The sequence below is a fragment of the Stegastes partitus genome, unplaced genomic scaffold (genome assembly GCF_000690725.1).
Source record: "Stegastes partitus isolate 25-593 unplaced genomic scaffold, Stegastes_partitus-1.0.2 Scaffold24, whole genome shotgun sequence".
NCBI lineage: Eukaryota > Metazoa > Chordata > Actinopteri > Pomacentridae > Stegastes > Stegastes partitus.
In genome coordinates, this window is record NW_007577755.1 from 508,356 (window position 1) to 520,294 (window position 11,939).

At 41.8% G+C, this 11,939-nt stretch overlaps 2 protein-coding genes across 12 annotated transcripts; one reads left to right on the forward strand and one right to left on the reverse strand.

Moving 5' to 3' along the window:
* Nucleotides 1-82: 82 nt before the first annotated feature.
* On the reverse strand, nucleotides 83-2,987 carry ngrn (neugrin, neurite outgrowth associated). The gene is made up of 3 exons (XM_008296122.1): nucleotides 2,589-2,987; nucleotides 2,383-2,493; nucleotides 83-865 (listed from the first exon to the last, which is right to left on the reverse strand). Exons 1-3 carry the CDS (start codon nucleotides 2,804-2,806, stop codon nucleotides 259-261), a joined length of 936 nt encoding a protein of 311 aa, XP_008294344.1. The 5' UTR covers nucleotides 2,807-2,987; the 3' UTR covers nucleotides 83-258.
* Nucleotides 2,988-3,271: 284 nt separating this feature from the next.
* Nucleotides 3,272-11,900, forward strand: nfyal (nuclear transcription factor Y, alpha, like). Of its 11 annotated transcripts, none has more exons than XM_008296134.1 (10): nucleotides 3,272-3,347; nucleotides 4,125-4,214; nucleotides 4,399-4,485; nucleotides 5,467-5,613; nucleotides 6,058-6,189; nucleotides 7,247-7,349; nucleotides 7,467-7,636; nucleotides 9,726-9,899; nucleotides 10,579-10,692; nucleotides 10,863-11,900. In XM_008296134.1, exons 2-10 carry the CDS (start codon nucleotides 4,134-4,136, stop codon nucleotides 10,926-10,928), a joined length of 1,074 nt encoding a protein of 357 aa, XP_008294356.1. In that variant the 5' UTR covers nucleotides 3,272-3,347; nucleotides 4,125-4,133; the 3' UTR covers nucleotides 10,929-11,900. The 11 variants fall into 11 exon arrangements, with proteins under 11 accessions (XP_008294356.1, XP_008294372.1, XP_008294381.1 ...); XM_008296150.1 differs by having other exon boundaries at nucleotides 7,467-7,618; XM_008296159.1 differs by having other exon boundaries at nucleotides 7,467-7,618; nucleotides 10,582-10,692.
* The last annotated feature ends 39 nt before the right edge of the window (nucleotides 11,901-11,939 follow it).

Here is an 11,939-nt window from a genome sequence, read left to right on the forward strand (position 1 = left end):
ATTTCAATATTCCTGATTCCTATAAATATGGAAATAAGTGAGTGATTAAGACATCAAGAAATAAATACAGATGGGTGGTAAATGTGAAATAAATGATTCATAAATAAAGTTTATTAAACAGCTATTGCACAAGAATAGAAAGTATTTTTACTTGTTTATAGCCTACATTGCAATAATCTGTTCAGTAGGTCACTGAGCTCATTATTAAATGCAGCCTGAACATCGCGTACATTCAGTTAGCAGCTGGACACAAACTCCTCAGACTCGATACATAAAGTTGCCCTCTGCGTCAAAGAAATCTTTCCCTACTTGCATTAGAGGAGAGGGCTTTTCCATGTCCATAAACTCTTCAAGCTCCTCCTCTGTCAGCACCTGTCCATCCCAGCCCTCTTCATCATCTTCATCATCTTCATCCTCCTCATCCTCGTCTGTCAGAGTGGTGTTAGTAGCTCTGGTGTCTTCTGCTAATCTTGTCGCTGCGACAGCTTGACTAATACCAGCAGCAAGCTGGGTGGGCACAACAGTAGCAGGGACGGGACTCTTTGCTGAAGATCCTGAGCCTTCACCTCGAATCATCCGAGTCTGCTCAGCCACTGGGACCAAAGCCCCTTCTGTACTTCCAGATGGCAGAATGGCTGGTGTGCGGCTCCCAGGCAGCTTCAGCTTGTCCTGCTGTGTCCCAGCACCTGAAGGCAGCACCTGCTGACTGAGTTCAGCCATTACGATATTATTCTGCTTGGCTTTCCTCTCAGGAGAGGGGACGAACTTGCTCCTGAGGACTCTCAGGATGACATCAGGGGTGACAGAGAAACCTTCAGCTAGACGTTGCACTGTCCACTCCTCTGGTTGCTCTTGCTTTAGATATCTGAAAACAGGGCAGTATTAGATATGTTGAGTTTCATACGCTGGAAATTAAACTTTTAATGTTTTTTTTTGTGGTTGGTAGAGGTGTAGACTTAAAGCTGTGAAGACATAAAATGCTTCTGTCATCTCACAACTAAATGACTTAGCTTTATAAGCCAGTCAGAATTTTACGGAGCTGCAACAATTCAGCTGAGGAACCAACAGTATTCTGACTCCTTCACTGCTACCCTGCAGTCTGCCTGGTTTATCTACTTATGTTTCAGTTATGAGCAAAAAACATAAATCTTCTGCTGTTGGCACTGCATTTTATTACAGCTAACTTGCCAGTAAAATGGTTCTCAAATGTCTATTTTTGTCAGACAGCAGAACAAAACAGTAAAATGCAGCCCATTAAGGCTACATGTTACCAAGCAGTCAATTCAGAGCCATTTGAAATGTGCCGCTCTGCACTGCTAAACTACAAACTCACCACACAAGTTAAAAACAACAACTGTACTTTGAATTCTACAGAGCCCTGGAAGGAGGCTACATTTACAGCTACATGTGAGGTGTGCCAGGATTGGTGTCACTAAAGATATATTTCAAACCCAAACTACAAACTTCCAGTTTTCCCCTTGAGACGATCAACCAGCACGTCTACAAAGAGATTCTGCGCCGTTTGCTTCGTTCAGTACGCGAGAAGAGGTGAGAGTTGTGGCAGGACAAGTCGTGGCTGCTTCACCATGACAACACGCCTGCTCACAATGTCCTGAGCATCCGACAGTTCCTGGCTGAGAAGAACATCGCTGTGCTGGAGGAACCTCCCTACTCACCCCACCTGGCTCCGTGGGATTTTTTCTCTTCCCCAAGCTCAAGGGGGTCATCAAGGGGACCCATTTTGAAGACGTGGACAACATCAAGATGGCTGTGACGACAGAGCTGCAGAGGATCCCAGAAGAATCCTTCCAGGAGTGCATGGCGGCGTGGCAGAGACTCCAGGGGGATTACGTCGAAGGGGAAAACTTGGAGTTTGGATTTGAAATATATCTTTTGTCACACCAGTCCTGGAACTGTTCTGACACACCTTGTACACTAAAAACAAGTAAAATGAACTTTTTTTGCAGAATTTTTAGCTAAAAATTGAAAGATGCTTTCTGAGGACATATGAGACTTTTCATCAATATGCTGAAAATGTGCACAATATGGGACATTTAATGATTATTTAAGTGAATAGCACTTTGTTTACAGTCATAATCAGTTTTATTGCAAAGTAGGTTTGACCATACAAAGAATATGACTCAGTGTGTAGCAGTAAATACTAACATGTAGAATATTTTAATAGAAATGGTTAAAAAAAGAAAGTGTAGAAAGACAGTAGACAGTAAATGATACACAGCAAGTGTAGCAAACCAAAGGAATGACAACAAACGTAATAAAAAGTACCAGAAAAATTTCCAGTGTGAAGGATTGTGCAACTTAATTGTCTGAGAATGTGCACGATGACACAGGATGTAATGTTATGTGATGTTATTCCCTCACCTGATCTGCTCAATAGCATCCCAGGTTAACATCCTCTGTGGAGCTCCTGGTGGAGTCATCTGTCTCCTCAGTATGTGAAACTTGACAGTCTTTTGCCTTTTCCTGCCTTGACTGAAACACATGAGGGGATGCTCTAGTTCATACACTTTTACATCAGATTATTTTTCTTTTTACACTGGAATAGTGTGAGTTCTGTTGAATCTTACTCGACCAGGGCCTGGAACTTGTCCTCCACATCCTCCAGGTCCAGTTCTCCATCAGCCACCTCCTTGCTGTGTCTGTTTCTGTCTCGGTTCACATGGCTCTGTCCCGGCCATGCTTTGTTCGCACCTCTGCTTGCAAATCGACAGCTGTTGACGGGAACCGAGGGGGTCGCTGACAGAGCCCCGAGCCTGGACAGGAGGGAGAGCAGAGACCGAGCCATGCTTGTTCTCCTCTTTGAATCGTCAGCTCGTAAAGCCGAGGAGGAGGAGGAGGAGGCTCGGTCTACTGTACCCGAACAAACAGAACTCGCTGTAATGCTAACTAATTTCGTTGTACTTAGCTGATAACAGAAGTGAGACCTTGACCAAATCAAAATGCTACCTCTACATCCATGCTGCAAACCTGTGAAACACTTCCGCAAACAGCAGCGAGGCTGCGCGGTGCTGCCAACTAGCGGCGCGGAGGAGAACTAACAGGTTCGCTTATGAGTAAATGACACACGTATTGGGACTTTGAGCGCCTACTAGCGCCACTTTAATTCCTGGAAATATAATAAACAGACCAACCAAGATAGACTAAATGGCGACACCTGCCGGGGCTCTAGGACTCCGCACCCTAGCCTGTCGCCGTGTCACGCAGCTGCGCACCTCCTCCCAGGCCCCGTTGTTTCATTTGCGCCATTTTGTCCGCTCACTTTGTTGATTGGGCTTTAGCGAGCTGTACTGGAGCCAATCAGAGGGAAACCGGACAGCGAAGCTACGGTAAGGGAGCCCCGATTGAAGGCATTGGTAGTTGTCAGCACGGATTGGTTTGTCATGGACCAACCAAATTACTAACCCTGCTAAATGCAAAAAACTCAAATTGCAGTTACATGTCGACCGCTGTGTCCCAGACTTGTAGGACTGCGAGTAGCTTGTTGTTTTCAATGTTGGCTGCCGTGAGGAAACATGATCTCCGCCGAGCGACAAGCCTCAGCTAACGTTAGCTAGTTAGCTGAAAAAATTCAATCTCAAACAAAGGGACCGTGGATAATACCGCCCTCCGTCCACCAGCAAACGTTGCCCAGCAAATGATCATCACCTGTAATACACAACAACGCACCCAAAGACCGACGTTCGCAGTTTTACCACATTACAATCATCCGTATGTTTTCTAGCATTTGCCACGCTTTTTAGCTAGCTCACTGGCGCTAGCTTGTTAGCTCACAGACGAGTCTGTCCCGTTGACTAAATGCCATGTTTAAGCAGTCCAGCCGCTGACCTAGCTTTATTCTCTAATGTGAGTCAACATATCACCTCTAAGGGTTAGAAATAACATTTGAAACTGGATAAGTTAGCGCTAAAATGTGAAATCGAAAGAACCACTCAAAGGCCTTATTTAAATAACGATAACAGTGAACACAGAACATGCAGGCAGTGGTTAAAATGACAAACACAATTTATTATGAATCGTAGACATGGCTGTGGACTGCATCTAAAAAGCATTTTTAATGGAAACACATCTAATGTAAGATGATACTGTATGTGTCTTTGTGATAGTAACGAGCCATGGAGCAGTACACTACTGCCACCACTACCACTGGGGAGCAGATTGTTGTGCAGACTGCCAATGGACAGATCCAACAGCAGGTGAGCTCACTCTGATTAATTATATTTTGACAAGGAAAAGTTTTCCCTCCTATCACCAATTAAACATTATGCAATAAGATCACAGGTTGCAGGCACCCACAATCAAAAAGCTCAGGGGATTCCAGCTCCACCACACTGAGACTTCCTTTTATTCTGAGACTGTGTTGTCCTGCCTTGCCTGCAGACGCAGGGCACAGTGACGGCTGTGCAGCTGCAAACAGAGGCGCCAGTGGTGACGGCCTCAGGCCAGCAGGTGCAGACACTCCAGGTAGTGGTGTCACCGCCGCCCTGTGTCAGTGCCATGACAATTTTACAGCCTACCAGTTTGCATGCCATATCCAGGGCTGTTTTTCATGACCCATCTGTGCTGTTTGGTTCATCATTTCCCCCCCAGCATGTCTCGCAACTGCCTGAACTGCATGTTCGTGAGCACAGTGTGTCAGCCTCTGGTTTTTGCTTGTGCTCTCATGGCTGTCAAAAGACTGCTGTTTTGTCTAAGTTCTGTTTGTCTTGTGTTTTTTTTTTTTTTGGTTTGTTTTATTTTTTACAAGTTTGGAAAGTCAAATATTTTTTCTTCAGAATGATACTTGTTGGAAATGTGACTTTTGTGGCTGTATTTTCAGTTAGCAGAAGAATCTGTGAGGTTCAGCTTTGACCAGCATGGACCGGCAACCATTGCTGGTTGTCTCTGCTCATCATTTAGCTGTTTCCTATTATCTTGCAATAAAATGGCAGGAGGTTTCTTCCCTGGCATTTTTCTCTACAGCTACTTCCACGGGCTTTCAGTTGTCCACTGTGGTCACTTTGTGGATTCAAGTTAAATCATCAAGTTGCATATGTGAATGCAAATTGATTTGATGGTAGCAGCTTTTCTAATTTTGTGCTTTAAGCAAATGTACCCTCTTGGTGCATCTGTGGCTTTCCTGTAAATACAAAACCTGAATTCTGAATACAAAGGTTTTGTATTTTGCGACTGTAGCTGAACTTCATGGGAAAAAAACCAACAAACAGTTGAAAATGTACTGTACATACTGGCTTCATGTTGGGTTCACTATGTCACCAGATGGTCACATAGCTGCACATTCTGAAACAGAAAGGACGACAACAAAGCATCAAATACTTAACCACAATGTGTCATCCTCAGTGTTTCTGATTTGATGCCACTTGCCTGGAGCCCAACAAGCCACCTGTAAGAGACAGTGAGATAAAACATGTCAGTGCTTTTGTAACCACTGTCTGTGTTTCTCATTAGGTCCAGGGACAACCACTGATGGTTCAGGTGAGCGGTGGACAGCTCATCACATCATCAGGGCAACCCATTATGGTGCAGGCCATGTCAGGGGGTCAGGGTCAGACCATAATGCAGGTCCCTGTATCTGGAGCTCAAGGACTACAGCAGGTAAGGGGGGAGGCTTGGTTCCTAGATTAAGATCTATATTTAGACTTTACCACATTACTATGTACAGCACCACCATTTTCTCTAGAATAATATTATCAATATAGTTTATTTGCTGTATTACTAATGTAGAATTATATTTGAAGGATATATTACTACTATAGAACTAGATCTAAAGGAAGGGTGTGCAATATGATAGTCTGGTAAGCCCTTTACACCTGAGCTTTAGTAACTCCTGCACATGTTGCTGTTGAAAAATGCTTTGAAATTGTTTACTAATGTGATCATATGTTGATGACTGTATTGTAAGGTGTACATATTTTTTTATTTTTTCTGATTTAAAGGTTCATATAAGTATGTTTTTGTTACTGTTCATTTTTTTTGGAACATTGTGAAATAATCTACTGTCCATACATAAAAACCTACTGTTGGTGTTTTTGCCTGTAGATCCAGCTGGTGCAGCCCGGTCAGATCCAGTTGCAAGGCGGTCAGACTCTCCAGCTCCAGGGCCAGCAGGGCCAGCCCCAACAGATCATCATCCAGCAGCCCCAGACAGCAATCACCGCTGGACAGAACCAGGTGTCAGATTTTGACAAGCCGAGTAGCAAATCTATTTCTTCAAATTCGTCAACATTCAGTATGATTATACAACTTATTTGTGGTATAGTAGAAGGAGGAAATGTTTGGTGATCTCGTAATTTAGTTCCGATTTTGGTGTCCTGATTTGATACAGAAATTATTTGAAGTTTATTTTTATTTAAATGTTAATGCTGGAGATCAGTTTCTCTGCAGTAGCATTAGCACTGGAGGAAGCCATGTTGTTCAAAATGCTGTATTGGCTCAGATGTTCTGAAACTAAACGGACTATGTAGAATAAGTTTGATTCACCAGAACCTATCATTTCCGCAGTGCGTTTAAAGCAGCCTTCTTCTCCCCTTCCACTATCTCCGTTTTTCCAAAATCCCCTTTTGCTATGGAAAAAAAAACCCAACAACCTCAGAGCTTGCAATGTCTGTGCTGAAAATGGCAAGCTTTGATGATTTGGATGGTGCAATATGGCAAGCCTGCTTGGTTCTTTCTTAATTCCTACCATTTTTGTGACATTGCTTTCCTCAGTGCAAATGTTTGACCAAAACCAATTCCCCACGCTGCTATTTTGCAGTGGCACCATTGTTACATCCTGGGTTTACCCAAGATGAATATTATTGATTTAAAGAAACACAAAGAAGATGGTATTTGTTTTTTTTTTTTCCCCCCTTATAGCAAAATCATAAAGGGTGCAGCCAGACCGGTCTCCAGCACTGGCACAGCACTGTGTCTGGTCATACAAGGCTAATATTAATTGATGAGTTCTTTTCCTCACTCTACCACAGTTGGTTTAAGTTTAGTCCTGCAATGCAAAATATTAAGGCGTTAATTTCAAAATGCACCCAAACATTTTCCTTGTTTGAAGATGAACTAGGCTGTAGTTGGAGGAAACATTTCAGCATGTGTGTGCTCTTCTGTCAATGTAGTACAACTATTACAGAAATAGACTTTTGGCTTTTATGAATTCACTCAGAATCGTAGCTGATAAGAAACAGCATTTTTATGTAAATATTTTTCCTTTTCTTTTTTTTACCCATCTATACCAAAGGGGCAGCAGATCAGTGTGCAGGGCCAACAGGTAGCACAAACAGCTGACGGGCAGACCATCGTCTACCAGCCTGTTAATGCAGATGGTACCGTGCTGCAGCAGGGTAAAATCAGTTTTCTTCTACCTTTTTGTGTTTGCCTTCGTCTTTGTAAACTTCATAAACGGGGGCATTGTTAAGTTGTCATTTTGAATAAGCTCTGTGATGATTATCTGTTTGCAGGAATGATCACAATTCCAGCTGCCAGCTTGGCAGGTGCCCAGATTGTACAAGCAGGGGGTGCCAACACCAACACCACCAACAGCGGCCAAGGCACTGTGACCGTCACCCTGCCCGTCTCCGGCAACATGGTCAATGCAGGTGGAATGGTCATGGTAAGACCCTGTGCAGAGGTACCCAGCATCTTATTACCTTTTTTTTTTAAATGTAGACTCACACAAGGGTGTGCGTTGTGGTGAAGATCACAGAACCTTTGACATCACCAAATATGGTTATTCATTCTTTTTCTAACATTTTCAGTCACTCATTGATGTGCACAGTTATCCTGTTCGAAAGTCTGACTTTAATGAGAGCTGAGTTTATTCAACCCATACAATGAATACAAGTGTGTTTATTTAACCGTGTTCAGGACTTTTGGGGTCTGTGGGACCCCAGGCCATTTGGTTTAGGTGACAGGTATTGTTTTCTAATGTTTGAAGATTATTTTTATATATATAAAAAGAGGGACATTTGTCGTGCATTTGGAACCAAAAATACATCAACTTCTCAGAAAATGTATGTAACATAGTATAAAAGTCTATAATGAATACCAACAAAGATTTTACTCATATTCTTTCTTGGGGTCCAGTGGATCCTGAAAGACCTTCTACGTATGGCAACATGAATAGGGTTACAGTCCTTGCATACCAGTGGTCCATTAGTACAGGTGTTGTCTTATTTTGTTGGATAAGACCTTTTCCCAGGTATCATATGTGTCACATGGAAGTATTTTATCAATGTGTATTTACTATTTGTAAACTTTATGCGAATAGCATAAATGCTAAAAACACATTAAATTGGATGCCTTACGTCAGCCAAAGACCACTCATGTAAATAGACCTAAACTTAATGAGTCCAGTGTTGTTTGTCAATACACAATAATATATTATTCATAGGACCAATTCTGTAATCATACAACTGTGTTGATGACATGAATTGGCAAAAGTTGTTAACATTCAAATCTATGGCAAGATCTGTTAACATTTAATAGCTTAGCTTGGCTGGCTACAATTACAATTGGATATAGTCAATGTAATATTGAGCTGTGAGTATGACATATCTGTATTTCATTTTTGACTGGTCAAAAAAAATTGTTGGAGGCTGGGATAGGCTCCAGCCCCCCTCAACCCCAGTGAGGATTAAACAGTGTATAGATAATGGATGGATGGGGAAAAAAAATGTTGCAGATATTGCATGCGATATTAGCACTAGTTTGAACTGTTGTGCATGATGCTGCTCATGCAAGGCTTCCCATTAGATATTGGTGTTGTAAAAGTAAGTGAAAGGGTTGTTGGTGGGTATGATTGTTAGAAAATCCCATGAAGTGCTAATCAGCAGGGAATTTGAAGAAGTTTGTTCAGTAGACTTGTGGTTGAAATTTATCAGAATTAATTGTTCCGACATGGCAGTTAAATGATTTGTCACACATGGTTACAGTTGCAGTGCCGCAGTATGTTTGAAAATCAAGCCGCCTCTGCATCCCGCTTGGCGTAGGGTGTGACGTAAATACAGATATGTGCAACGTCATTCTGCCTAGTGAAAACTGACTCGGCAGGGTTCCAGTTCAAAATATCTACACGTCAGTTTGACTAGTTGTAACTCAATTCTTAACTGATGATATCTTAAAAGGTGAATGTAGGTGTCTTGAACTGAGGGGGATTAAAAATCACTTGAATTAGAATTATGACTGGCCTGATTTAAATGATAGTAATCCAAAATAAATTACAGCAAATCATAATTCAGCTGCAGATATGTGAATGTGAATTGCAGAATGTGAATTGCATTGTGCATGAATGATAAATGTGATGACAAGAATGATTTGGTCACTGTCGGAAATGTGTTTACTAAGAACAATTGAATTTCGGATGTTTGCAATACATATCCAGTCTAGCTATTAAATGTTAAAACAGGTGGCCATACCAATCTGTCTGATCTCTGAACAATGTGTATACAGAAGGTTTTACTAGTCCATGAAATCTGGTGATGCCATGCAATTTCCAGGTAGCCGCCACCTTGTATCTGCGTGTAGTGAAGTCTAAGTAGCTAGAATGACTGAGAACATCTGCGTAGGGGTACGAGGCCTCTAACATGGTTTTTCTTATTAATACTGACTTAACCATTTGCATTCTAACTGTTTTTGTGTGCCAGTAATTTCTGTTACATGCTTTCCGTGCCACAGATTCTAAGCAGTTTGTGCCTGTTTGTGTTTCCTCTGTGTATCAGATGGTCCCTGGAGGTGGTGGAGTTCCCACAATGCAGCGTATCCCCCTGCCAGGGGCTGAAATGCTTGAGGAGGAGCCTCTGTACGTAAATGCCAAACAGTACCATCGCATCCTGAAGCGAAGACAGGCCCGGGCCAAGCTGGAGGCTGAGGGGAAGATCCCCAAAGAAAGGAGGGTATGGCATATTTGATATAATCGTAGACCACACAGGCGTATAATTTACCTGCACATGTAAACAAATACTATGAGTACTGCCATTGTGGTTGATAGCCAGGGAAACCCCTAGCCCACCAATTTAGTGATTGAAATAATTAAGTTTGGATTTTAGATGGCACAAACAGACTTTTAGTCTTTTAACATTATTTGAGGGGGGAAAAAAAAAAGCACATTTAGTAGACAGAAGAACTTTCTTTAACTTTATACACCCTGGAGTATCCAAGTTCCAATGCACCTTCTGGCACTCCCTCCTGTAAATAATGTCTTTTTGACTTCCAAATGTATTTTCTTTACCAACTACTTGTTGTTTTTTCTTCCATTTCGTTGTTGTCGTCATCTGTATATCACTATGTGTAGAAGGTGCTGGCTGGTTTGGTGAAAGCCAAACTGATGAATTGAAAACTGCATAGAGCCACAGACTGAGGTGTTAAGTGTCAATGATGCACATGCACAATCCTTTTACATTACAAGAAGTTATTTCATTTAAGGCTCATGTTAAGATACTAGTGATACTACGAAAGGAAGTGACAATGTAATAAAATTGCAAAAAAGAAATATAGTGGGTGAGGAGAGTTTTACAGCACGAAACAGCAGAGACTATGCATGATGGTGGACTAATTCCTTCGCTTTTCGTCTAGCAGAAATATTTGCACGAGTCTCGTCATCGTCATGCTATGCAGCGCAAGCGAGGAGATGGAGGACGTTTCTTTTCTCCTAAGGATAAGGAGGAAATGGCGCTGGCCTTGGCACAGGTAAGAAACTGTCTGTAGAATAAAAAATCTTAAACACTTAAAAGAAGAAAACTTTGTAGTATTTTTAAAAATTTGTATGTTGTTGGAATAGGTGAGATCTTATGCGAGCATGAAACTCCTTCTAATTTATTGTTATGGCTTCACTGATCCCTTTTCCCCTCATTCTTCAGCAGCAGCAGGACGCAGCCCAGGCGGCAGCAGATGAGACAGTGGCTCAGATGATCCGAGTCTCGTAGCGCTGTCGCCGGCATCATCACTTCTGTCTGAACTCTACCCCACCTGAGACTCTTCATCCCAGCTAACCAGCCCACAGCTTTCTCCTTTCAATTGTTCTTCCTCCGGTCCCACCATTACACACCAAACTGCACCGCTGCCACTGGACTTTTTCTGTTATCTCTTTACTCCTACACTGGTCTTCCAGGGAGCTGGCCCTGTGGACTGTTCATATCTTCTTCATCCAAGTGGAGGACATTGTCATGCTCAGCTCTTCTGGTTGAGCACTTAGGACCAGCTTTTTATTTTCATGAGGAACTGTTTGGACAATGAAACCTGAATTTCAGAGTAACCAGGGCCAGTCACACAGAGGAATTGACAGGGATGAAGCCATACTCTGTCAGACCTTGGTCTGTTAAAAATATGAATTTTTTTCACCAGTGGGGACTTTTTGCTTTTAATATTTTTTTGTAAATGGTACCTTTTTTTTTCCAGAGACACTCGTTGAGCTTTCATGCTACACTGCTGTTGTGTATCTTTTATGTGGTGCTGTTGCTTTGAAATTTAGTTTTTTTTTTTTCAACCTAAGTGACACGGGAGTGAACTCAGCATCTTAAGTTCAACCTGCATCCACTGAGCAAAAACCGAAATGTGATGATAATGTGAAGATATTGTACAGAAAGTCTTTTCTTCCCCAGTGCGTTTGGATATACTTGCTGATTTTCCCAGTTCTGTGGACATATTTTATACAGTTTGTAGTACGGACTTAGTGTTTGTAGAAAAACATTAGTTCAGTGTTGCATCACATTACACACACTATCTGTGTAATCAGTCCATCTAAGTGTTTGGTTTTTTCATTGTAGATAACTGATTTTTTTTTGTACCCATCAGATGTAGTCCTGCAATGTTTATTATTTTTTTTTTTTTTATAATGAAAAAGGTTGGACGTTGCATTCATGAAACCTATGTCAATTAAATTTTATTAAGTGACTCAACGTTATTTGTGGTCACTTTATTTTTTTTAAAATTTACTC